The 27,256-nt window shown below is 41.4% G+C and overlaps 1 protein-coding gene across 2 annotated transcripts in view; it reads left to right on the top strand.

Annotated features, from left to right (window-relative positions):
- LOC138948714 (scavenger receptor cysteine-rich domain-containing protein DMBT1-like) overlaps positions 1–27,256 on the top strand; it is a 100,144-nt gene that overhangs the window by 13,610 nt on the left and 59,278 nt on the right. For both annotated transcript variants that reach the window (XM_070320320.1, XM_070320321.1), the window contains exons 5-25: positions 564–720; positions 2,127–2,314; positions 2,647–2,806; positions 3,938–4,095; positions 4,627–4,783; positions 5,711–5,883; positions 7,567–7,717; positions 9,325–9,494; positions 10,218–10,374; positions 10,738–10,919; positions 11,418–11,568; positions 13,027–13,199; positions 14,180–14,333; positions 15,776–15,948; positions 17,282–17,444; positions 17,877–18,049; positions 18,985–19,150; positions 19,864–20,036; positions 20,652–20,811; positions 21,004–21,167; positions 21,773–21,929. In XM_070320320.1, the coding sequence (XP_070176421.1) occupies positions 564–720; positions 2,127–2,314; positions 2,647–2,806; positions 3,938–4,095; positions 4,627–4,783; positions 5,711–5,883; positions 7,567–7,717; positions 9,325–9,494; positions 10,218–10,374; positions 10,738–10,919; positions 11,418–11,568; positions 13,027–13,199; positions 14,180–14,333; positions 15,776–15,948; positions 17,282–17,444; positions 17,877–18,049; positions 18,985–19,150; positions 19,864–20,036; positions 20,652–20,811; positions 21,004–21,167; positions 21,773–21,929 (3,460 nt within the window). The remainder of the gene's footprint in view (positions 1–563; positions 721–2,126; positions 2,315–2,646; positions 2,807–3,937; positions 4,096–4,626; positions 4,784–5,710; positions 5,884–7,566; positions 7,718–9,324; positions 9,495–10,217; positions 10,375–10,737; positions 10,920–11,417; positions 11,569–13,026; positions 13,200–14,179; positions 14,334–15,775; positions 15,949–17,281; positions 17,445–17,876; positions 18,050–18,984; positions 19,151–19,863; positions 20,037–20,651; positions 20,812–21,003; positions 21,168–21,772; positions 21,930–27,256) is intronic.

Raw genomic sequence — 27,256 nt, 5'->3', positions numbered from 1 at the left:
CCCCAATGTAGTGTCTTTCAGAACCTCCTTTCTACGGGGATAGACCTCATTGTAAATATTTCTAAGCTGGGAAATTGCCATGTGAACTGAAAAAGCAAACAAACTCGGTCTCAAATAGCATACGCGCTCCCGTGTTTACAAAGTGTAGTTTGCCCATAATCGATGTCAAACGCACCATAAGACCATGTAATGACGATATGTCGCCATGCGCGGACCATATACATGCATTACAGCTTGTTTTAGAGTCTCAAAAACTTTGGATGTAAACAAAGACGCGGAGTTATTTCCCTTGCGTCAACGCTACCTCTGTTGGCAAATCTATAAATAGGACGATCCAGATCAAAATGAAAATTCAAATATCTCAACATTGAAGGGGTCCTAGACCACAATATTTTGCAGGGAACTTAATTTAGCATGTCTCCAGCTGTTGGTAAAGCAATTAGCGTGTATAGTCATCGAGTACATATGGCTTTAAATTAAACAGACTATACACAGTGATAACCAAGCAACCTTGGCTCAATAAATACTGTATTCTGTACCTTGTGTGTATGTGTCTCGTACAGCCGCAGCGGTTGCCGATACGGTGCGACTGGTGGGCGGGACTTCCAACATGGAGGGGCGAGTCGAGATCCAACATGGCGGCAAGTGGGGGACAATCTGCGATGACCACTGGGATGACAAGTCGGCCCAGGTGGTCTGTAACCAGCTCAAGTTTACTGGGTTAGTAGCTTTTGTTATTGTGGAATAATTCATCCATAGCTGGCTGGATCTAAGGGGGGGTCCTTGGTTCCTGAAAGTTTGCGCACAGTCTGTCTTTTGTTGGGCTTTGTCTCTGATTGTATTTATTTGTGTTTGTTTGTTTGTTTGTTTGTTTGTTTGTTTGTCCACGCATTTATTCATTCATTCATTCAACTACGTATTTTATGTACTATTCATGCATTCATTTCATTTGACATTTGTTCATTCATTCTCTCATTCACTCATTTATTCTTTCATTCATTCATTCATTCACTCATTCATTCACTCATGTGTCGACGTATTTGTAAATGCATTATTTATTCATTCAATCGTTCATTCCTTCATTTATTTAATCATCTATGCATCTTTCTATTAGTTTAACATTTAGTCAATTGTGACTTCTTTTTTTAACATAAACCGAGAATCCAAACGAGGGCAGAGGTGTGTGTATGTATGTGTGTGTGTGTGTGTGAGTGGACAGCAATTCCAGGAAACCTACCGGACAGATCTTTATCAAACTTTACATCGAAACTGATTTCATCTCATTCCTTATCCTTTCTTGATTCCAAAAACATATAGATCTATAGGCCTATGTAATGTAAATGAGGTTAGTCATTAAAAACCTGAAAATTGTAATCAAAATTAAAATTGTAGTCATCGATCCAATTTATGATTTCCTGATTCCAAAAATATATAGATATGCTATGCTGAATAAAAAAAACAAGAAAGGTAAGTTGTTGTAACGTTTGTTATTGACAAAACAATTCTTTGCAGTCACAAATAAAAAATAAAATAAAAATATTAAAAAAATTAAAATTAAAAAAAAATGTCGACCCAGCAGTCTTTTAAGTGCATAGACAAACAAATATTAATTAAACAAAAAAAGACTTAGCTCACAAGAGGTGCTGCCGTTTGGGGAGAAGACACAAGATAAAAGACAGCTGGGTCGACATATGTGACCCTCCACCACGGAATGAGTCGCGTGTCACCTTTGCATGATTTTCATATTTTTTACATTTTTCTAAAGAGTTTTTTATGCTCTATCCAGTGGTGAAAACCGTTTTAGAAAAGAGCGAAAACGGTTTGAGTTATAAGCCTGTGACTAAGGTGACCCTCACACTGTTACCAGACACTCCCCGGACTTTTATTAAGCCTAGCGCAGAACCGCGCGATGTGACATGCGACTCATTTCGTGGTGGAGGGTCACATATCTGTGAATGTAACGTATAGTTTTGTCAACAACAAACGTTCGATCCAACAACTTACCTTTCTTGGTGTTTTTATTCTGAATTTTGGAACGTTGGCAATCTCTTTGTTTTGGGATTTGTGAGTTCGCAGGTTGACCAAATGTATTAATTTCGCTTCACGCGACTTGTTGTTTATTCCAGTACTGTTGGTGTACCCATTACGTCGGCCTACTTCAGCAACGGCACGGGGAACACAGCGCTACCTATCCTGCTGGATGACGTCACTTGCAGGGGGACAGAACCCGCCATCAGTGCCTGTGATCACAAACCGTGGACGACAAACAATTGTAAACATAAGGAAGACGCTGGTGTCATTTGCGTTCGTTCCAGTGAGTAGGAGAGTGGATTGAGAGGGGGTGAAAGAGTGGGGGGGGGGGGGGGGGGGGGGGGGGCAGAGAGAGAGACAGAGAGAGAGACAGGGAGAGAGAGAAAGTCTTTTTTTTGTGTATGTGAGAGAGAGAGAGTGAGAGAGAGAGAGAGTGCGTGTGTGTGTTTGATTGTGTGTGTGTGTGTGTGTGTGTGTGTGTGTGTGTGTGTGTGTGTGTGTGTGTGTGTGTGTGTGTGTGTGTGTGTGTGTGTTTATGCTATTGTATATCGCCGTGACCTCTGGCGAGAAGTGTTCATTGTTTTTTATTTATTGTTATTATTGCAACTGTTTCAGGTGGTGCGGTGACAAATCTCCCTATCCGCTTGTCCGGGGGTCGGACGAAGTACGAAGGGCGAGTGGAAATTCAGGTGTACGGCAAATGGGGGTCGGTCTGTGATGACAGCTTCACCAGTCGTAGCGCACAGGTTGTCTGCAAAATGCTGGGCTATCAAGGGTACGTGAGACAAAAGAGGACAGGACTTGATCAAACAAGACAGGACGGGAAAAGACAGGGTAATACAGGACTAGATAAAACGAGACAGGAATAAACAAGACAAAACAGGACAATACATAACAGGACAATACATAACAGGACAATACAAAACAGGACAAGACAAAACAGGACAAGACAAAACAGGACAATACATAGCAGGACAAGACAAAACAGGACAAGACAAAACAGGACAAGACATAACAGGACAATACATAACAGGACAAGACATAACAGGACAATACAAAGCAGGACAATACATAACAGGACAATATAAAACAGGACAATACAAAACAGGACAAAACGGAAAAGGACAATACAAAACAGGGCAATACAAAACAGGACAATATAAAACAGGACAAAACGGAAAAGGACAATACAAAACAGGACAATACAAAACAGGACAATACAAAACAGGACAAGACATAACAGGACAAGACAAAACAGGACAATACATAACAGGACAATACAAAACAGGACAAGACATAACAGGACAATACAAAACAGGACAATACAAAACAGGACAATACATAACAGGACAATACATAACAGGACAATACAAAACAGGACAATACAAAACAGGACAATACAAAACAGGACAATACAAAACAGGACAATACAAAACAGGACAATACAAAACAGGACAAAACGGAACAGGACAGGAAAGCATAAAACAGCAATTGCTAACATAATTACCCTCGTTAATTAAAAAAAAAAAAAAACCCGCATGATCTTATCTGATCTGATCTGAACTGACCAAATTAGCTTAGCTTATCTTATCTTATCTTATCCTATCTGATCTGATCTGATCTGATCTGATCTTATCACAGCTTATCTTAGCTTACCCTAGCTTACCTTAGCTTACCTTACCGAATCGATCCCGGATAGCCATGTCGGTTGAAGGGAAGTTGACAGACAATAACCAACCATCTTTTCTGTTCATTTCAGTTCATTTCTGTTCATCTCTGTTCTTTTCTGATCTGATCTGGTCTGGTCTGGTCTGGTCTGGTCTGGTCTGGTCTGGTCTGGTTTTGTCTTGTCCTTTCTTTTCTTTTCTTTTCTTTTCTTATCTTATCTTATCCTATATTTCTCCAGAGGACGTGTGGGGGGCCACTACCCAGGAGGGCGGGGTCCTATCTGGCTGGACGATGTCCGTTGCCAAGGAAACGAGCAGAGTTTGCTCAACTGCACGCTCAAGCCGTGGGGAGTTAACGACTGTAATCACCAAGAGGACGTGGCCGTCACTTGCACAGGTACTTGTTGCACACAGACACATCTGTGTGGAATGTTGATGCGGATCATTAGAAAGGTTGTGTGTGTGCGGGGGGTGGAGTTCGGGGGGGGGGGGGTGTTTGTGTGTGTGTGTGTGTGTGTGTGTGTGTGTGGCTGTGTGTGTATGAGTGTGTGTGTGTGTGTGTGAGTGTATTTGTGTGTGTTTGTGTGTTTGACGATGTGTGTATGCGTTGGGGGGGGGGGGGGGGGGGGACTCGAAGACGCCAAGGGAAACAATCCATGACACAGACGGAGCTAACTGAAGCATAGCCTCCCATACACATACAATGTCATGTAAGGACACACAAGTAGGCAACGTGGATACGGAAATGGACCTCAGCCCATCAACAATTAGAAGTATAAAACATGGATACAGAAATGGACCTCATAGCCCATAAACAATTGTAACATACTTTTACATGGAAAAACAAGTATAAAACATGGATATAAAAATAGACCTCAGCCCATCAACAACTCTAAAGGATTTTCACGCCATTTTTTCTCCATCTCAGCTCCGTCAAGCGCGCCCAAAATCGTGAGCACTATTGACGGAGGCGGAAGCAGCGGTAAACTGATCGCTGTTGTGAACGGGCACTCCGGTACGGTGTGTGACGATTTCGCCACCAACGCTCTCGCTATGGTCGTCTGCAGGGAGCTGGGAATCAACACGTGAGTTCGTAGGCTCTTCTTTCGATGACAGTCTTTTTGATTTCTATTTAATCATTTATTTGTTTATTTATGTATCTGTCTATCTTTCTATCTATCTTTCTATTTATCTGTCTGTCTGTCTGTCTATCTATCTATCTATCTATCTATCTATCTACCTATCTATCTATCTATCTTTCTATCTTTCTACCTATATATCTATCTATCTGTTTTTGTGTTTGTCTTTGTCTGTCTGCCTGTCTGTCTGTCTGTCTGTCTGTCTGTCTGTCTGTCTGTCTGTCTGTCTGTCTATTTTTTGACAAAATAAGATATTCACTGATATTTTAAATAGACAAAAATTGAAAGGAACAGATGACATAAATGGTTACAACAAAAAGTTATAAAGACATTCCCTGATAAATAAATACAAAATACATGATTTTTCTTTAAAAACATACATCATTCAAACGAAAATTACACATTCACTGACAAAGAATGAGAATAGGAACTTAGAGACTGAAGCCGAGAAGAACTAGAACAATATAACAATACAATAATGTACTTACCAAAAACATTGACAATCAAACATAAACGCGAACATGGACCGGTTTCGACACAAGATCTTCGTCACCAAAACAAAACAAAGTTTAAAGATAATAGGAAAGATTACAGAAAAAGAAAGAGGAAATTCAGCAAAAAAAAGAGGACAGACAGTACCTAACGTTTAAGTTAAACAGAACAAAGTCTAAGGCTTGGTGAAAATGACGCGTAAAAACTAAAACCCAATGATAATAAAAAGGAAAACAATGAAAATAATAAAAAAAATAATAAATCGCAATAATACACGTAAAACGAAGAGTATGTAAAACAAACTGGAAAAAAAATCATAAATGAAACATAAACGATTCTCCAATAACAACACTAAACATACCACCCTTGAATCTTTAACAGCACTCACGCCATCATCACCAAAGTTGCACCAGCGAGCGGGACAGGAGCGACGCTGCCCATTGTACTGGACAATGTCCGGTGTGTGGGGACAGAGGACAGTCTCGCACAGTGTCGCTACAGCACCACCAACAACTGCAACCACAACGAAGACTTGGGCATCGACTGTCAAGTGGGTAAGTGGATTCAAATGTAACGCTGTAGAATCACATTTTAACGCCCTCCTCACAGCTTAACTTTTGTAAGCGTGGAGTATGGAGGACGACCTCTCTCAAACTCCAACAAACTGCAATCGCAATGAAGACTTGGGCATTGACTGTAAAGTGGGTAAAGGGGAAGCAAGCCTAACGTCCTCCGCATAGGTCACGTCAGATGTTGTGGGCGTGGAAAATGGAGAAAGACCTCTCGCAGTGTCGTTACAGTACCACCAACAAACTGCAACCACAATGACGACTTGGGCATCGACTGCCAAGTGGGTAATTGGATTCAAATTGTACGCCCTCCTCATAGCTAAGATTGTGTGGACTACCAAGTGGATAAGTGGAATCAAATTGTACGCCCTCCTCATAGCTAAGATTGTGTGGACTACCAAGTGGATAAGTGGAATCAAATTGTACGCCCTCCTCATAGCTAAGATTGTGTGGACTACCAAGTGGATAAGTGGAATCAAATTGTACTCCCTCCTCATAGCGTGGAATACGGAGGACTGCCGGAGGACTGCTTCTCTTAAAGTCGTTGTACATGTAGCACCAACAAACAAACTGCAATCACACTGAAGACTTGAGAGTCGTCCGTCAAGAAGGTAAGTAGGCTCACATTTGACACCGTAATCATAGCTAAGGTTTTGTGGGCTGTCAAGCAGGTGGTTGGAATCAACTTTAACGCCCTCCTTATACTTAAGATTTTGTGGGCTGTCAAGGGGATAAGTGAAATCAAATAAACCGCCCTCCTCAAAGGTCAGACTGTGTTGGCTTGGAATATGGAGTATGCCTTTTGCAGTATCGTTACAGCACCTCCAACAAACTGCAACCACAACGAAGATTTGGGCGCCTCCCGTCAAGTGGGTAATCGGTTAGATACCCCATCTTAATACCCTCATTGCTATGATTCTTGGCATGTCATCATATTTAAAAGTCTGTGTGATAAAATATGTCCTGTAGATGTATCTATCTTTCCACGCTTGTTTCAACACACTATGAAAATAGCACAGGCAAAATATTAGCAAAATATAAGCGAATTCGATTTTTGGGGGTCAATCGGTGTCCTATATTTTAAGCGTTATCTGGAGATTGGTGGTGAATATTAGTGCTTACTTACTTACTTACTTACTTACTTACTTATGCCCTTTGCCCCCAGCGGAGCATAGGCCATTGACGACATTTTTCCATCGCACCCTGTTCTGGGCTGTTCTTTTCGCTTCTGCCCAGCTGTTGCCTTGCCTCTTCAGTTCTGCCTCTGTGTCACGCCTCCAGCTGTTTCTCGGCCTCCCTCTCTTTCTTTTTCCCTGCGGGTTCCAAGTGAGAGCCTGGCGGGTGATGCTGGATGTTGGTTTCCTAAGGGTGTGTCCAATCCAGCCCCATTGTCTCCCCAGAATCTGGCTGTTAACGGGCTCTTGGCCCGCCCTTTGCCACAGCTCTTCGTTGCAGATCTTGTCTGTCCATCTGATCTTGAAGATTCGCCTCAGACAGGTGTTGATGAAAGTCTGAATCTTCTGCTGTGTCACCTTGGTCATTCTCCACGTCTCAGAGCCGTAGAGTAGAACCGATTGGACATTGGAGTTGAAGATGAAATATTAGGGCTTGCACACACATTGAATCATGTACCTCTCATTGTTATTTTTAATTGCTATATTTGTGCAGGATTCAGCCCGCTACAGGTTAGAATCAATGGGCAAAGCGCCAACGCTGGTCGGGTAGAAGTGAATTATAACAACACCTGGGGCACCATCTGTGAGGACCATTTTGACCACAATGATGCTGCGGTCATCTGCAAGCAGGCTGGCTTCGACGGGTATTTTTTTTAAATATAAAGAAAGAAAGAAAGAAAGAAAGAAAGAAAGAAAGAAAGAAAGAAAGAAAGAAAGAAAGAAAAAAAGAACGAAAGAAAGGGAAAACAAGTCGCGTAAGGCGAAATTACTACATTTAGTCAAGCTGTGGAACTCACAGAATGAAACTGAACGTAGTCCGCCGCTAGTGCAAAAGGCTTCGTTGATTGAAAAATGAGGGTGTGACAGTGCCGCCTCAACTTTTACAAAAAGCCGGATATGACGTCATCAAAGGTATATATCGAAAAAATGAAAAAAACGTCCGAGGATATCATACCCAGGAACTCTCATGTCAAATTTCATAAAGATCGGCCCAGTAGTTTAGTCTGAATCGCTCTACACACACAGACAGACAGACAGACACACATACACCACGACCCTCGTCTCGATTCCCCCCTCTATGTTAAAACATTTAGTCAAAACTTGACTAAATATAAAAATGAAAGAAAGAAAAAAAGAAAAAAAGAATGAAAGAAAGAAAGAAACAAACAAAAGGAAAACATTTAAAAAAATAAAGAAAAGAAGAGAGAAAGAAACAAGTCGCGTAAGGCGAAAATACAACATTTAGCCAAGTAGCTGTCGAACTCACAGAATGAAACTGAACGCAATGCAACGCAGCAAGACCGTATACTCGTAGCATCGTCAGTCCACCGCTCATGGCAAAGGCAGTGAAATTGACAAGAAGAGCGGGGTAGTAGTTGCGCTGAGAAGGATAGCACGCTTTTCTGTACCTCTCTTCGTTTTAACTTTCTGAGCGTGTTTTCAATCCAAACATATCATATCTATATGTTTTTGGAATCAGGAACCGACAAGAAATAAGATGAAAGTGTTTTTAAATTGATTTCGAAAATTTAATTTTGATCATAATTTTTATATTTTTAATTTTCAGAGCTTGTTTTTAATCCAAATATAACATATTTATATGTTTTTGGAATCAGAAAATGATGGAGAATAAGATGAACGTAAATTTGGATCGTTTTATAAAAAAAAATTTTTTTTACAATTTTCAGATTTTTAATGACCAAAGTCAATAATCAATTTTTAAGCCACCAAGCTGAAATGCAATACCGAAGTCCGGGCTTCGTCGGAGATTGCTTGACCAAAATTTCAACCAATTTGGTTGAAAAATGAGAGCATGACAGTGCCGCCTCAACTTTCACGAAAAGCCGGATATGACGTCATCAAAGACATTTATCAAAAAAATGAAAAAAAGTCTGAGGATATCATACCCAGGAACTTTCATGTCAAATTTCATAAAGATCGGTCCAGTAGTTTAGTCTGAATCGCTCTACACACACACACAGACAGACAGACAGACAGACACACATACACCACGACCCTCGTCTCGATTCCCCCCTCTATGTTAAAGCATTTAGTCAAAACTTGACTAAATGTGAAAACGGCGAGCGTAAGAACGGACAAACAAACGAACGAAAGAAAGAAAGAAAGATAGACAGAAATGAAGACCGAAATGAAGACAGAAAAACAGACAGACAGAAACAAATTCAAGAAAAGGACTTTTAATTACCAGGATTTTTTTTTTTAACATGATTTAACTGTTTGGCCATTTCAGCACCAACGCTGTGGCAACCGGAGTGGCCTCATTCGGGCAAGGGTCCGGACCCATTTGGATTGACGACCTGTCCTGTACCGGTACAGAGACCAACATCGCTTTCTGTCGCCATTCCGGTTTCGGTATTACCAACTGCGACCATACGGAAGACGCTGGCGTGTACTGCCCGAGTAAGTGCATTCGGCTCTTGTTTAAACAAATACGATACCGACCTATGCACAGCATGGCAATGGCCGCATGAGTAAATTTACACTGCAGATATGATTAAGACACCGCGACAAACTTCCTCTCTGTCATTGTTTCCTGGAGACATGCACAAGAAAGGACAGAGCTAAAACTTAACACTTTTATCTGTTTCGTTCATGAATGAGATAGGACAACCAATGCAAAAACCAAAGCGATTTTTGTCTTGACAGTCTATCTCAAAATGAAAGAAGCGAATAATGGAGTTATGTGACAGCTCTGTCCTTTTTTAGGCATGTCCCCATGAGAAATGACAGAGCATTTCGAGGAGGAAGTTTTTCTTGACGATTTAGTCATATCAGTAGTGTAAAATTACTCTGTGGCAGCATAGCTCAGCCGGTATAATAAGCCCAGAACCTTGTTTTCTTTCACTGCCATTACCTTTTTCATTTTTCATGTTGCTCTCTACTGCTATGATAACATATTAACGGCTCCATATTTTGCGAAGTAATTGAATAATTGTGCTGACATCTATACGGCTTCGTATTTTGCAAAGTAATTGAATAATTGTGCTGAAATCTATACGGCTTCGTATTTTGCGAAGTAATTGAATAATTGTGCTGAAATCTATACGGCTTCGTATTTTGCGAAGTAATTTAATAAATTGCTGAAATAAGCTAAAGTGGCATTTTCTCTCTCATTGATTGCAGGTAACACTGACCACCTGGCGGCGAGACTGGTAGGCCCAAGTCCGAATGCTGGCCGCTTGGAGGTCAGCTTTAACTCGGGGCCGTGGGGGACGGTCTGCGATGACCGCTTCAACAACAGAGCTGCTGCCGTTGTTTGTCGGATGCTGGGTTTTCCCACGTAAGTTTGGACTAAAAGTGCCGTTCATAGTGACTAAATGTCATCCGAATTTCGGCAGATGTTTGAAGGATTTTTATCAAAAAACGAAATCTTTGGAAAGTTGTTGCGTGAACAGTTTGAGTGGCGTACAGATTGTCTTCCAGACTCCTCTCCGTCGAGGGTTGAGAGGCTAGCTAATGTTTTGTTTATTGATTTCTTGATTTATTTTGTCATTTCTCCTTCATTGTTTTCTCTTCCCCCCCCCCCCCTTATTTCTTCCTTCCTTTACAAATTCATATCCATATTATGATATTACTACTGACAATCTGCATGAGCTGAACAACCGCTCAACATGTATAAACGACTGATTGTCTGCACATACAGAATTAACGCTCAAGCTCGCAACAGTGGAGTGTACGGAGCAGGCAACTCAACGATTCTCTTGGACGAGGTTAGCTGCTCTGGCAATGAAACCAACATCTTCAACTGTCAACACAACGCACTGGGCAGCACAGACTGTCGTCATAGCGAGGACGTCGGCGTCATCTGTCCGGGAGCGTCATCAGGTAAGACACCGGTTTGTAAAAACTATGGTGTACTTGCGTCAAAAGTGATGATATTGAAAAGTGAATTATGGCGGTGAGCTAGCGTCCAAAGTAAGAATAAGAAATATGAAGTATGGGAGTGTTCTGGCATCAAGAGTGAGTACAGCGAAGAATTAACTATGGCTGTATATTGGCATCAAAAATGTTGATAACGAGTCTATAACGATGAATGAACTAGGGCGAGATGAGTTGCTCTGGCAACAAAACGAACCTCTTTAATTGTCCTCACCGATCAATGGTGATCTCTCCAGGAGCAACACTAGGTAGACATTGGTTCGTAAGAAAACTATGGCAGCATATTAGCGTCAAAAGTGAGAATAACAAAGATTCATCGTGACATAGCGAAAACGTGGGAGACATCTCTTCGGGAGCAAAATCAGGTAAACACCTGCTCATGAGAAAACTATGACAACATATACGCGTTAAAAGTGAGAATAACGAAGAATCATTTGGTTTCAGGGGTAAATCTACGGGCACGCCTGGTAAACGGTACATCCTCATCCAACGGGCGACTGGAGGTTCTGTACAATGGCACGTGGAGCACGGTCTGCGATGACAGCTTCGGCAACCCTGAGGCCCTCGTGGCCTGTCGTATGCTGGGCTTTACAAAGTGAGTAATCAAATGTAAAGTGTATGGAAGCTAACAAGTATTTGTCCAGCGAGTGAACTGTGGTCTTGATGACAGCTTCGGCAACACTGGGGCAATGGTGGCGTACGTGTCGTATGCTGGGCTTTACAAAGTGAGTTATAAATGTAACGTATATATGGAAGCTTACAAGTTTTGTTCAAGTGAATGAACAGTGGCTTTGACGACAGTTTCGGCAACCCTGAGGCCCTAGTGGACTGTCGTATGTAATGTTTAACAAAGTGAGTTTAAGAGTGTGAAGTACATGGAAGCTAACACGTTTTGTTCCAGCAAACGGACTGTTGTTTTGATGACAGTTTCGGCAACCCTGAAGCCTTAGTGGCCTGTTGTATTCTGGGCTTTACAAAGAGAGTTTAAAAATGTGAAGTACATGGAAGCTGAACAGTATTTCTCCAGCGAGTTAACTGCGGTAAGTCTGTCGTGTGCTGGGCTTTACAACTGGTGTTTTATACGCTATGTATTATTTGTCGAAAAGACGCTGTTTAGGCAACTTCACTATAGCTTGGCCATGTGGTTGTCTCCCAAGGGGAGAGCGATGAGTGGACAGGTCTACGGAAGCCAAAATGAGATGGCATGGCACATGGTGTAATCCCACTGATGAGGCTTCAAGAAGTGACGAAAACGTGCTACTTTCACCCCACTGGTCCTGTTCGGCAAACTTAACTTGAGCTAGGCCACGTGTTTTATCAAGAGGGGGGGGGAGCGATGATTGGATATATACATATATATTGGTCTATTAACAGGGGCGGGGATGTAGCTCAGTCGGTAGCGCGCTGGATTTGTATCCAGTTGGCCGCTGTCAGCGTGAGTTCGTCCCCACGTTCGGCGAGAGATTTATTTCTCAGAGTCAACTTTGTGTGCAGACTCTCCTCGGTGTCCGAACACCCCCGTGTGTACACGCAACCACAAGACCAAGTGCGCACGAAAAAGATCCTGTAATCCATGTCAGAGTTCGGTGGGTTATAGAAACACAAAAATACCCTGCATGCTTCCTCCGAAAACGGCGTATGGCTGCCTAAATGGCGGGATAAAAAACGGTCATACACGTAAAATTCCACTCGTGCAAAAAACAGGAGTGTACGTGGGAGTTTCAGCCCACGAACGCAGAAGAAGAAGAAGAAGAAGGTCTATTAACAAGACACGACAACGATTATGTTTTTTCTTTACCCTCTCTTCTAAATCGACAAAAACGTTCGAGAAGAGGCCACAATGCGAGTAATGGTGTCATGTAAAAGTTCTGTCACTGTTTATGTATGTTTCCAGAGACAATGACAGACACATCGAGAATGGAATTTTTTCTGGGTGACTTTTTTGTCATATCATCAGTTGAACATTACTCAATAGGTCTCCGCCAGTCTGTGCATGTCTCGGTATCGTATATCATTAAAGTGTTGGTTTTTGTTTTGTCTTTGTCTTTGTCAGCCCTAGTGCCCTAGCCGTCAGCAGCTCAATATACGGACCGGGCACGGGCACCATACTGCTGGACGACCTTCAGTGTACGGGCACCGAGAAAAACTTGGCTCAGTGCGGTAACAAGGGTTTCTACAACACCAACTGCAAACACAGCGAGGACATCGGACTGCAGTGCAGCCCTCGTGAGTTGAACCAGTAGTCTTCGTTGTCGTAGTGGTTTGTTTGTTTGTTTGCTTAACGCCCAGCCGACCACGAAGGGCCATATCAGGGCGGTTGTCGTAGTGGTAGTAGTAGCAGTAGTAGTAGTAGTAGAGGTAGTGGTAGTAGTAGTAGGAGTGGTAGTGGTAGTAATAGTAGTAGTAGTGGTGGTGGTAGTGGTAGTAGTAGTAGTAGTAGTAGTAGTAGTGGTTGAAGGCGGAGGAGGATGAGGAGGAGGAAGAGGGGTTTGTAGTAGTAATAGTAGTGGTAGTAGTAGGAGTAGTAGTGGTAGAAGTAGGAGTAGTAGTGGTTGAAGGAGGAGGATCTAGGAGGAGGAGGAAGAGGAGGTTGTAGTAGTAGTAGAAGTAGTTGTAGTAGTAGTAGTAAAAAAAATAGTAATAAGAAGAGGAGGAGGAAGAAGAAGAGGAGGATGAGAAAGTGGTAGTAGTAGTACTTAGTAGTTGTAAAAAACGATGGTATGGGTGACTGCAATTACATTTGAGCTCTACTTGTAGTCGATTTCGTTGTCGTAGACGTAGTCATGGAGACCTTAATCGTTGAGGGTTGACAACGGGTGGAACATCCTGCTCGGCTGGAGCGGCGTCGGTTATGGCCAATCCTGGAGTTGCAGTTTCTATTGCAAAGGTCACAGCTGCGTGTAGTCTCTGGTCTGTTGTCGTTGCAGCAGTACTAGTTGTTGTTGTTATTGTTGTTGTTGGTGGTGGTAGTGTTGTTGTTGTTGTTGTTGTTGTTGTTGTTGTTGTTGTTGTTGTTGTAGAAAATGATGTTTCGGCTGATTGCAGTTATATTTGTCCTGTGCTGTCTGTTCACATGTCTCTAAGACTATTCACACGTACAAATGTGAAATCCGTGGACTTTACCTCGTCCATATTTCATCGGTTTTTTAATCACAAAAAAAATCGGGTCAAATAAGCCTCACTTACTATGCACATACTGTTTTCAGAATCGGTCCAACTTCGGCTGGCCGGTGTCAACAGACGTCGCTTTGACAGCGGTCGGGTTGAAATACGGGTGGGGAGAGACTGGGGTACCGTGTGCGATGATAACTTTGACGCCAACGCCGCCAAGGTGGTCTGTCGCCAACTGCACTTTCCATCGTAAGTAAAAAAAGAACAAGTCGCGTAAGGCGAAATTACTACATTTAGTCAAGCTGTGGAACACACAGAATGAAACTGAACGCACTGCATTTTTTCACAATGACCGTAGTCCGCCGGTCGTGCAAAACGCAGTGAAACTGACGAGCCTGTTTAGCGCGGTAGTGGTTTCGCTGTGCTGCATAGCACACTTTTCTGTACCTCTCTTCGTTTTAACTTTCTGAGCGTGTTTTTAATCAAAACATATCATATCTATATGTTTTTGGAATCAGCATTTGACAAGGAATAGATAGAATTGTTTTTAAATCGATTTCGGAAATTTCATTTTAATCATAATTTTTATATTTTTAATTTTCAGAGCTTGTTTTTAATCCAAATATAACATATTTATATGTTTTTGGAATCAGAAAATAATGAAGAATAAGGTGAACGTAATTTTGGATCGTTTTATAAAAAAAATAATTTTAATTACAATTTTCAGATTTTTAATGATCAAAGTCATTAATTAATTTTTAAGCCACCAAGCTGAAATGCAATACCGAAGTCCGGCCTTCGTCGAAGATTGCTTTGCCAAAATTTTAATCAATTTGATTGAAAAATGAGGGTGTGACAGTGCCGCCTCAACTTTTACAAAAAGCCGAATATGACGTCATCAAAGACATTTATCCAAAAAATGACAAAAAAATCTGAGGATATCATACCCAGGAACTCTCATGTCAAATTTCATAAAGATCGGTGCAGTAGTTTACTCTGAATCGCTCTACACACACACATGCACAGACACACAGACACACACACACACACACACACACACACACACACACACACACACACACACACACAACACACACACACACACACACACATACACCACGACCCTCGTCTCGATTCCCCCTCTATGTTAAAACATTTAATCAAAACTTGACTAAATACAAAAAGAAAAAGGAAAATAATTTATTTAATAATTTATATTAATTATGAATCATTTTGTTTTATGTCTTGATCTTTGAGAGGATTCAAGAGTAGTGAAGGGATGATTAGTTGTTATTGATTTATGTATTCATCTGTCTGTCTATCTGTCTGTCTGTCTGTCCGTGAGGAAATCCCTGAATAGTTGCCTTGTACAGGGATTTCTTCACTAACTTGAAGAAGAAGAAGTCTGTCTGTCCGTCTGTCTGCCAGTCACTAAGTAAGTCAGTCAGTCAGTTTGTCTGTCTGTCTGTCTGTTTGCCTGTCTGTTTGCCTGTCTGTTTGCATGTCTGTTTGCCTGTCTGTTTCCATGTCTGTTTGCATGTCTGTATGCATGTCTGTCAGTCAGTCTGTTTATTTATTAATTCATTTGTCAACCAATTGATTTTTTAAAGTTTCAAAATGCCAAATTTGTGCCGTGAATCCCGCAAGCACAGCATCTGAACTTCACTTTTTCTCTCCCTCAAAAATGACAGACGGGCAGCCGTTGCAGTAACAGCGGGTAGCTATGGCCCGGGTCAAGGTCGAATCTTGCTGGACAATGTCCGTTGCACGGGCAACGAGAGTTCCATCATGGACTGCTACCACTCCCCAGTGGGCACCAACAACTGTCAGCACTCGGAGGACGTGGGGGTCATCTGCAGTGACAGTAAGTTGTGGATGTGTGTGTGTCGAAGGCGGGGGGGGGGGGGTGGGGGTGGGGGGCGTAAGTTGTGGATGTGTGTGTGTCGAAGAGCGAGGGGGGGGCGTACACGGATAGCTGCAGGCGGAAGACGTTGGGGGAGGGGACGGAAGGGGGGTACCACAGCTGTTCCTGGCTTGCATTTTAGTTAGGGAAGGATCTTTTGGCTAGCAACAGCTGCAGCCAGCACACAGTTAAGGTCGCTAGCTTGTTATATCCAAATGCATACGAGCTATACCGGGAGATGGGATTTACCAGTGGGGGGAGGGGACGGGAGGGGGTACCACAGCTGTTCCTGGCTTGCATTTTAGTTAGGGAAGGATCTTTTGGCTAGCAACAGCTGCAGCCAGCACACAGTTAAGGTCGCTAGCTTGTTATATCCAAATGCTTACGAGCTATACCGGGAGATGGGATTTATCAGTGGCTGGCACTGTGTTATCTCTGCTGTGGGGGAAAGATGGGTGCTAAAAATAGCCTAGCCTGCCTATAGCTAAACACTCAGAAATGAAACCCTGGGAACAGCTGTGGGGTCTTCTCTACTGATGGTTAGTTGTAGGGCCGGAATGACGTGCAGGGGTGAAAATAAAGTTGAGGATATTTGACATCAGGGAAAACTTGCTCAAAGGTCAATTGCACACGTTGTTTTGAATACTTTTCCCAAAATAGGTTCTCGATGACTTTGACCAAATGCATGTGTTGAGAAGTGAACAATCTTATCGGGAAGTCTTTTTGTTATGCATGAGAACATGATTACTTTATGGATACTTTTATAATTGCAGTTAAGATGGGAGTTGTTGAGTATTGAGAGAAAGTTCGAAGAGAAAATATCGAATTTGAAAGAATGACCACCTATATGTCCGACGGCTTCAATGCAAAAGGATGTTCATTGTTTTTTTGACAATGTTCAGCGTACCAAATTGTGAATCTATATATATAGCCTCATGTCATTTAACAAGTCATTATGTAAAATAGACCTGTTCATCGACCTTCTTAGTCGTCAGCTGTCTATCGAAGCATTCCGATGCCGTATAACAACAGGTATCTCCATCTGCAATTTAAAAATTGTCTACGCCCGTGTTTTTCGCAGTCTTGATTTAACCACGCCATGGTATCCTCGGCCAATCACGGACACTTTTACCCCTATCATTAGCACGCCCTTTTTCGCTAAGCCAATCCAATCGTTGTCTGTTTATACCATGCCATCACCACACCCAAGTTTCGCTCAGCCAATCATTGTCTGTTTAACCCATGACATCGCCACACCCAAGTTTCGCTCAGCCAATGTGTGTGCTCTTCACAGCATCGATCTCCAGCGCCGGAATGAAGGCCCGCCTGTCAGGAGGCTCCTCGAACAAACAAGGTCGACTAGAGGTCTTCTACAACAACCAGTGGGGCACCGTCTGCGACGATGGTTTCAACGCCCGGGACGCCAAAGTGGCTTGTGCTATGCTCAGCATCCCCAAGTAATTCAGATTCTTTACTTTTTTACCACCCTGAAGAAGGCAGCGACAAGCTGTCGAAATATTAACTGAGAATGTACCCAACCTGGTTACAAGCTGTTGTGTTTCTCTTTTTGTTTAAATGTCATCCCCTGGTAAGTATAAAGTGTATAGGCACTCCTTCCCATAAAAAAAACCCCAACTATTTGGCTTAACGTGTCAGATCTTGGCAGATCTAAGATGCTAAACCAAACCGTTTTCACCGGAAGAATTCGAAGCTTGGATTTGATTTTACATTTTCTTCAATTGGAATATTATGTAATCATATTGTTTTGACCGCGAAGTTAATTTAACTTTTTCGGCAGAATTTAACAAATAGCACTAACAGTAACACAAATCAATCAAAGTACTTTCCACTTCCTCCGCACTCTCTACTGTCTACCTATCTCTATGCAGCGCGGTACCCAGGGTGTTCCCGAAGGGCACCTACCCGGCCGGAACCGGTATCATCTGGATGGATGACGTACGTTGCCTTGGTAACGAGACAAGTCTGGACGACTGCAGGCACCAACCTCTGGGAACCAGCAACTGTGCCCACGGGGAGGATGTCGGAATCTCCTGCGGCCCAAGTGAGTTGGATCTTCACTACTCGTCATACAAAACATAACAGATTTGTGACTTTACAAATCACTGAAAGTTTGAAGACAATGCGTTAACGAGTTACTCAAATGTACCATTTTTTTTCCTCATTACCCGCTAAAACGGCTACAAAAACTGCCTTTTATGCCTGCTGGGAGAATTGACACCTACACCGTTCAGCATGCCATAGCGTCCATGTTAGACAAGATATGCGAACAAAACTGACTGATTTGGATGCAAATTTGATTGTTTTGTCTAAGGACATGCTAAATATGTTTCGTTTTAGCAGTTCTGATTTTTTTGTCAATTTTAACGCGGGAACCTTGATTTTGCAAATTTGATTTTGGGGGGTGTCTGTGTTGTAGGTTCCACTGTATCAACACTACATCATGTAAACTCAATCTGTTTTCTGAATAAGTTAGGGGAATAAAAGGCCTTTCCAGTCATATAATTGGTTTTACGATAAACGGCCTCATCAGAAAGGTCTGCCCTCAAACGCATCTGTACAGTTTTTTATGACGAGTAGTGTAGTTCAGAAAGTTTTCACAAATGTTTTTTATTAGAAATTGTCAGAAGCGTTGAGTTTCAAAAGGATTCAGAAATTTGGAGATTTGAAATGTTCAGACGCATCAGAACGTTTCAGACTTTGGCATCATCAGAGACATTGGATATCAGAAGGGTACAGACCTTTTCAGATTCACAAGTTTTTGGAAGCGTTGTGTCTGCATACCTTAATCTGCGTACCCCATTTTATTCTATTTTGCATATGCAAATGTACATAACTAATTTGCATAAATACCCGAGTTTACACATGCAAATGTGCAAAACCAATTTTCATTATACTCGAATTTACATAGCCAATTTGCATATTCTAATGTGCATACATTATAGACATTATCCAAGCCCTCCTTCCCTTCTCCTTCAGCCGCAACCAACCCTGCCCTACAGATACGGGTGGTGAACGGAACCAACAACCAGCAAGGCCGGGTGGAAGTTCTCCATAACAACGTATGGGGGACCATCTGCGATGACCGGTGGGGCGTGCCAGAGGCCACTGTGGCCTGTCGCCAGCTGGGCTTCCAAGGCAGCGGGTGAGGCTTTGATTTGGACCACACACACAAACAGAGATACTATAGCCGGCGAGCCTTTCTAAACAGTGCAAAACGTGATTGCACCCATTTGCGTACCCCAACTAAAACATTCATTCGCGTGTCATTTTGTTCAAACTTTCTTAACCGTTAAAGACACTCGACTTGGCTATCTGGCAACCTTTTCGGGTCAAATATTTCATTTAAATCGGTCACTTGACCGCCGCCAAAATAAAGGTACCCCCAAAATCGACCTGGCAAAAACGTGAGGTACCAATTAAAAAATTATAACAAATTTAGAAAAGGCACAACTTGGCAACTTGTGCATATAAGGAGAAAGTCAAATCAATTATCTATCCAGAACACGTTTGTTGTATTTCGCTATTTTGCTTTCATTGTATTGTGTTATGCCATTTCTACTGATGCATGTTTTGATCGCAAATACGAGAAGTTTTGTGTCAATTTTGAGGGGTAACATGACAGAAAGCGCTGTATTTCATCAATGACTAAGTGGATTGCTTCGACATTTCCAGGATCGTATGCCTACATACAAGACGTAAGAGTACATTCTTCTTTTGTATATTGGATTTCCCGGTTACTAAACCCGAATTCCAGCTTTCGGCAAAGCTAGCATCAATGTATCAAGTATTAGCGATGTTAATCTTAAACTTATGTCGTCCAAAAACTAACTTTCTGTTGTTGTTTTTCCTGTTCAGGTACGTGGCCATTCCCATGGCCAATGCTTTCTACGGACCGGGAAACGGAAGCATATGGCTGGACGATGTCACGTGCAACGGTACTGAGCAGGGATTGGCTGACTGTACGCTAAAACCATGGGGCGTCAATGACTGCGATCATGGCGAAGACGCTGGTTTATTTTGCATGCCAGGTTCGTCTATAAACAATGATACTAATGATGATAATAACGACGACCACAACGTCGACGACCACGACGACGGCGATGATGATGATGATGAATATGAGGAGGAGGAGGAGTAGGAGGAGGGCGTGGAGGAGGAGGAGGCGGATTTTACTTTGTCATAAATTACACGTTCCAATAACTTACCATTCATGGTTTTTATGCTCAATTTTGGAACGTAAGCAGTCTATCTAGTTTTGGAATTTTGATGATGATGATGATGATGATGATGATGATGATGATGATGATGATGATGATGATGATGATGATGATGATGATGATGATGATGATGATGATGATGCTCACAGACACACAGCAGATTTTTTATAAGGCTATTAACTTAGCCCAAACTCACCTGTCTGACTGGCTTTGCCTCCAAAAAGGTGATTTGAGTGTGTCGCGTACTTGGTTACAACAGTAAGTTCCACTATCGTATTCAAATTGATGTCGTTGATCAGTTTTTAGAGACTGAAGTGTGTGTTGGGTGAGCTTGGCTGGAGAGAATGTCAAGGCAAATTCCCAAACGTGGGCGATTACAGATTCTGCATTCTGTAATGATTGATTGTCCTGAACATGCACGTGCAGCTACGACCAGCCCTCCACCAATCGCTGTGCGTCTTGTGGGCGGAGCATCCCAGTATGAAGGGAGGGTGGAGGTGCGCTACAACAACTACTGGGGGACGGTCTGCGACGATTCCTTTGATTCCAGAGATGCCAGCGTCGTCTGTACAACGCTCGGTCTCAGGTACGAGAAATCATTAGAAAATGGATATCTACTAGAGGCATCATCATCATCGGAGGGGGGGTGGGTGTGTGTGGGGGTGTGTGTGGGTGTGTGTGTGTGTGTGTTAGGTGCGCACGTGTGTGTGTGTGTGTGTATGTGTGAGCGTGCGTGTGTGTTTAATCATAAACTAAATTGCTACTTTATTCCTGTCAGTGGAGGGACGGTGCTGACCCGAGTGGGTGCAGGTCGGGGGCCTATCTGGATGGACGACCTGGCTTGTTCGGGCAGAGAAAGCTCACTCGCCAGCTGTCCATTTAAAGGCTGGGGGGAACACGACTGCGATCACGGAGAAGACGTAGGAGTTCGTTGCACAAACCGTGAGTGGTTTTTTTTTTATCGTTCTTTGCTTCTTTTCTGTCTTTAGGTATATAAGTCAAATGCTTGACACATTTTCTTTAAGTATATAACTCATCTCTGTTCTTGGGAAGCACCATTGTCTGGTGCTATTTCAAAGCCTGAGCTGAACACACATGTGATCACAATGAAGACGTTGGAGTTCGTTGCACAGACCGTGAGTGTGTCTTTCGTCATTCGTCTTCCCTGCTTCTTGTCTGTCTGTCTTCAAGTTCTTTTGTAATCTTTCCTGTCGTTTGCTTCTTTTTTTGTCTTTCTTTGAGTATATGAACATACATTCCGTCCTGCCCTTCACTTGGACACATACCAAAAACCAACAGCCCGGATGGACTTTGAGTAATTAATTTCTTTCTTTCACAGGGTGTGATATCAAATTATATTCTCGCTTTCGCAGCCGGTGAGCTCGACCTTCAGGTGTAACTGACAAACGGTGGCGGAAACGACTCCGGCAGGGTGGAGGTGTAGTACCAAGGGTTCTAGGAACTGGGTTTTTTTCTTCCCAATAATTGGTCGCTTTTCATCTCGCTGAAAGTGTGATATCAAAATATATCTTACATCTATCTTGTAGCTGGTGAACTCGACCTTCAAGTAAAACTGACGAACGGAGGTGGTAACGACTCAGGCAGGGTAGAGGTGTTGTACCAAGGGTTCTGGGGAACGGTGTGCGATCTCAACTTTGACGACAGTGCCGCTGGCGTTGTCTGCAGACAGCTCGGATACAACAGGTAAGATTTCAGAAGAACCTTTATTCTTAATCCGAAACAAATAGACTGTTAACGTTAAAAAAAATCATGGATAAAAAAGCAAACAAGAATGGTTTGTTATTGCAACGTTTACCATACACATAACGAAACGTTTCCTAGTACGTCGACCAAGTTGTCTTAAAAGTTAACGAACAATAATGAGAAAATAACAGGGAAAAAATGTTGGAACGTTTATTTCAGGGCAAAACGAAACATCCACAAAAACTGAATTATTTTGAACTATCGGTATTTTAAAGGGACAGCCAAGAGACACAAGAGACAAAAATCAAGGATGAGTGATGCTGTGAAACATCTTCGATGGGTTTTTATTTGAACTTTACTTACTTTCAGGTCTTGCTTGTTTTTTATGCATTTTTTATTCATTACCTTTGACACAAAATTCTTTAGGCAGCCAGGATGTCCTCTAGCCGTAAGCGTTCAAACAAAAGCAAGTTTATCATGTATGTAAAAGCCTTGGAATATCCGTAATCATAAGCTAATGATTTAACAAGGTTTCAAAGTTTCAAGGCTTTATTCGGCTTTAGGCCCAAAGGGCGTTTAAGCTAGCATAATATACATCTAAATAACACACAAACACTCGCACAATGAGAGTGCACGCGTGCACAGCAAGCAGTGATCATAAGTAAGTAACAAAACAAACGAAAACTCACAAACAAACCCACGAACAAACAAGTCGCGTAAGGCAAAAATACAATATTTAGTCAAGTAGCTGTCGAACTCACAGAATGAAACTGAACGCAACGCAACGCAGCAAGACCGTATACTCGTAGCATCGTCACTCCACCGCCCGTGGCAAAGGCAGTGCACGTGGAATTGACAAGAAGAGCGGGGTATTCGTTGCGCTAAGAAGGATAGCACGCTTTTCTGTACCTCTCTTCGTTTTAACTTTCTGAGCGTGTTTTTAATCCAAACATATCATATCTATATATTTTTGGAATCAGGAACCGACAAGGAATAAGATGAAAGTGTTTTTGAATTGATTTCGAAAAAAAAAATTGATAATAATTTTTATATATTTAATTTTCAGAGCTTGTTTTTAATCCGAATATAACTTATTTATATGTTTTTGGAATCAGCAAATGATGGAGAATAAGATAAACGTAAATTTGGATCGTTTTATAAATTTTTATTTTTTTTTACAATTTTCAGATTTTTAATGACCAAAGTCATTAATTAATTTTTAAGCCACCAAGCTGAAATGCAATACCGAACCCCGGGCTTCGTCGAAGATTACTTGACCAAAATTTCAACCAATTTGGTTGAAAAATGAGGGCGTGACAGTGCCGCCTCAACTTTCACGAAAAGCCGGATATGACGTCATCAAAGACATTTATCAAAAAAATGAAAAAAACGTATGGGGATTTCATACCCAGGAACTCTCATGTCAAATTTCATAAAGATCGGTCAAGTAGTTTAGTCTGAATCGCTCTACACACACACACACACAGACACACACACGCACATACACCACGACCCTCGTTTCGATTCCCCCTCGATGTTAAAATATTTAGTCAAAACTTGACTAAATATAAAAACAACATCATCACTAACTAAAAAAAACTTATCAACAGGAATAACCTCCTATATAATTAGTATGGTCACGTCCAAAAAATACAACTATCAATTTTGAGACAAAAAACAAACGAAACAAACAACTGAACAAAAAACAAAAAAACATAACAAGTCGCGTAAGGCGAAATTACTACATTTAGTCAAGCTGTGGAACTCACAGAATGAAACTGAACGTAGTCCGCCGCTAGTGCAAAAGGCAGTGAAAGTGACGGGCCTGTTTGGCGCGGTAGCGGTTGCGCTGTGCTTCATAGCACGCTTTACTGTACCTCTCTTCGTTTTAACTTTCTGAGCGTGTTTGTAATCCAAATATATCATATCTATATGTTTTTGGAATCAGGAACCAACAAGGAATAAGATGAAAGTGTTTTTAAATTGATTTCGACAATTTAATTTTGATAATAATTTTTATATATTTAATTTTTAGAGCTTGTTTTTAATCCAAATATAACATATTTATATGTTTTTGGAATCAGGAAATGATGAACAATAAGATGAACGTAAATTTGGATCGTTTTATGAAAAAAAAATTTTTTTACAATTTTTAGATTTTTAATGACCAAAGTCATTAATTCGTTTTTAAGCCACCAAGCTGAAATGCAATACCGAAGTCCGGCCTTCGTCGAAGATTGCTTGGCCAAAATTTCAATCAATTTGATTGAAAAATGAGGGTGTGACAGTGCCGCCTCAACTTTTACAAAAAGCCGGATATGACGTCATCAAAGACATTTATCGAAAAAAAGAAAAAAAATGTCCGGGGATATCATTCCCAGGAACTCTCATGTAACATTTCATAAAGATCGGTCCAGTAGTTTAGTCTGAATCGCTCTACACACACACACATGCACAGACACACACAGACACACAGACACACAGACACACACACACACGTACACACATACACCAAGACCCTCGTCTCGATTCCCCCTCTACGTTAAAACATTTAGTCAAAACTTGACTAAATGTAACAAGTCGCGTAAGGCGAAAATACAATATTTAGTCAAGTAGCTGTCGAACTCACAGAATGAAACTGAACGCAATGCAACGCAGCAAGACCGTATACTCGTAGCATCGTCAGTCCACCGCGCACGGCAAAGGCAGTGAAATTGACAAGAAGAGCGGGGTAATACTTGCGCTGAGAAGGATAGCACGCTTTTCTGTACCTCTCTTCGTTTTAACTTTCTGAGCGTGTTTTTAATCCAAACATATCATATCTATATGTTTTTGGAATCAGGAACCGACAAGGAATAAGATGAAGGTGTTTTTAAATTGATTTGGACAATTTAATTTTGATAATAATTTTTATATTTTTAATTTTCAGAGCTTGTTTTTAATCAAAATATAATATATTTATATATTTTTGGAATCAGAAAATTATAAAGAATAAGATGTACGTAAATTTGGATCGTTTTATAAAAAATATTTTTTTTTTACAATTTTCAGATTTTTAATGACCAAACTCACTCATTAGTTTTTAAGCCACCAAGCTGAAATGCAATACCAAATCCCGGCCTTCGTCGAAGATTACTTGACCAAAATTTCAACCAATTTGGTTGAAAAATGAGAGCGTGACAGTGCCGCCTCAACTTTCACGAAAAGCCGGATATGACGTCATCAAAGACATTTATCAAAAAAATGAAAAAAACGTATGGGGATTTCATACCCAGGAACTCTCATGTCAAATTTCATAAAGATCGGTCCAGTAGTTTAGTCTGAATCGCTCTACACACACACACACACACACACACACACACACACACACACACACACACACATACACCACGACCCTCGTCTCGATTCCCCCCTCTACGTTAAAATATTTAGTCAAAACTTGACTAAATATAACAAGTCGCGTAAGGCGAAAATACAATATTTAGTCAAGTAGCTGTCGAACTCACAGAATGAAACTGAACGCAATGCAACGCAGCAAGACCGTATACTCGTAGTCCACCGCTCACGGCATAGGCAGTGAAATTGACAAGAAGAGCGGGGTAGTAGTTGCGCTAAGAAGGATAGCACGCTTTTCTGTACCTCTCTTTGTTTTAACTTTCTGAGCGTGTTTTTAATCCAAACATATCATATATATATGTTTTTGGAATCAGGAACCAACAAGGAATAAGATGAAAGTGTTTTTAAATTGATTTGGACAATTTAATTTTGATAATAATTTTTATATATTTAATTTTCAGAGCTTGGTTTTAATCCGAATATAACATATTTATATGTTTTTGGAATCAGCAAATGATGAAGAATAAGATAAAAGTAAATTTGGATCGTTTTATAAATTTTTATTTTTTTTTACAATTTTCAGATTTTTAATGACCAAAGTCATTAATTAATTTTTAAGCCACCAAGCTGAAATGCAATACCGAACCCCGGGCTTTGTCGAAGATTACTTGACCAAAATTTCAACCAATTTGGTTGAAAAATGAGGGCGTGACAGTGCCGCCTCAACTTTCACGAAAAGCCGGATATGACGTCATCAAAGACATTTATCAAAAAAATGAAAAAAACGTATGGGGATTTCATACCCAGGAACTCTCATGTCAAATTTCATAAAGATCGGTCCAGTAGTTTAGTCTGAATCGCTCTACACACACACACGCACAGACAGACAGACAGACACACACGCACACACACACACACACACACACACACACACATACACCACGACCCTAGTCTCGATTCCCCCTCTACGTTAAAACATTTAGTCAAAACTTGACTAAATGTAAAAATAGGAACAAGAGATTGCAGGTGAGAAACAACAAAAACAAGAAATTCCTTCGAGATAGGAAAAACACCCCCGTTGGTCAAAGGGAAAGAACCTTCTCAGTTGGTGGCAGTGAGAATGGGTGCAGTGAGAATGGTTATTTCCCTTTGACCAACGGGGGTGTTTCTCTCTAAGTCCTTGTAGAATCTTAATCCACCAATAACTCCCTAACCGTGTGTTTGACTGGTCCCAAGTTTTGTAAGAACCGTCTCAGGAATGTATAGAACCTGTTCACCAAGTTTGGTGACGATCGGTCCGTTCATTCTTGAGATCTATGTGCGAACACAAACACACAAACAAACAAACACATCGAGCGAAACCTATACACACCCCTATACCGGGGGTGTAACAAGATAACAATGAAAATGTACTCACCAGTACCAGAAACACGTTTTATTACAACGCTATTTGCTGTCTCTCCTCTTCTGTACTGATTTGGTCTTTCTCTTCTGTACTGATTTGGTCTTTCTCTTCTGTACTGATTTGGTCTTTCTCTTCTGTCGTCTCTCCTTGTTGAGTCACTTGAGAAAAAGTGACTCTATGTAATCGGTCAGTGTTAGTCTGTCCGGCCGGCCGTCCGTAGACACCACCTTAACGTTGGACTTTTCTCGGAAACTATCAAAGCGATCCGGCTCATATTTTGTTTAGTCGTGACCTCCAATGACCTCTACACTTTAACGATGGTTTCGTTGACCTTTGACCTTTTTCAAGGTCACAGGTCAGCGTCAAAGGAAAAATTAGACATTTTATATCTTTGACAAAGTTCATCGGATGTGATTGAAACTTTGTAGGATTATTCTTTACATCAAAGTATTTACATCTGTAGCCTTTTACGAACGTTATCAGAAAAACAAGGGAGATAACTAGCCTTTTCTGTTCGGCAACACACAACTTAACGTTGGGCTTTTCTCGGAAACTATAAAAGTGACCGGGCTCAAATTTTATGTGA

This window comes from Littorina saxatilis, linkage group LG15 (assembly GCF_037325665.1).
Source record: "Littorina saxatilis isolate snail1 linkage group LG15, US_GU_Lsax_2.0, whole genome shotgun sequence".
NCBI classification, from domain to species: domain Eukaryota; kingdom Metazoa; phylum Mollusca; class Gastropoda; order Littorinimorpha; family Littorinidae; genus Littorina; species Littorina saxatilis.
This window is presented reverse-complemented; position numbering and strand designations above follow the sequence as displayed.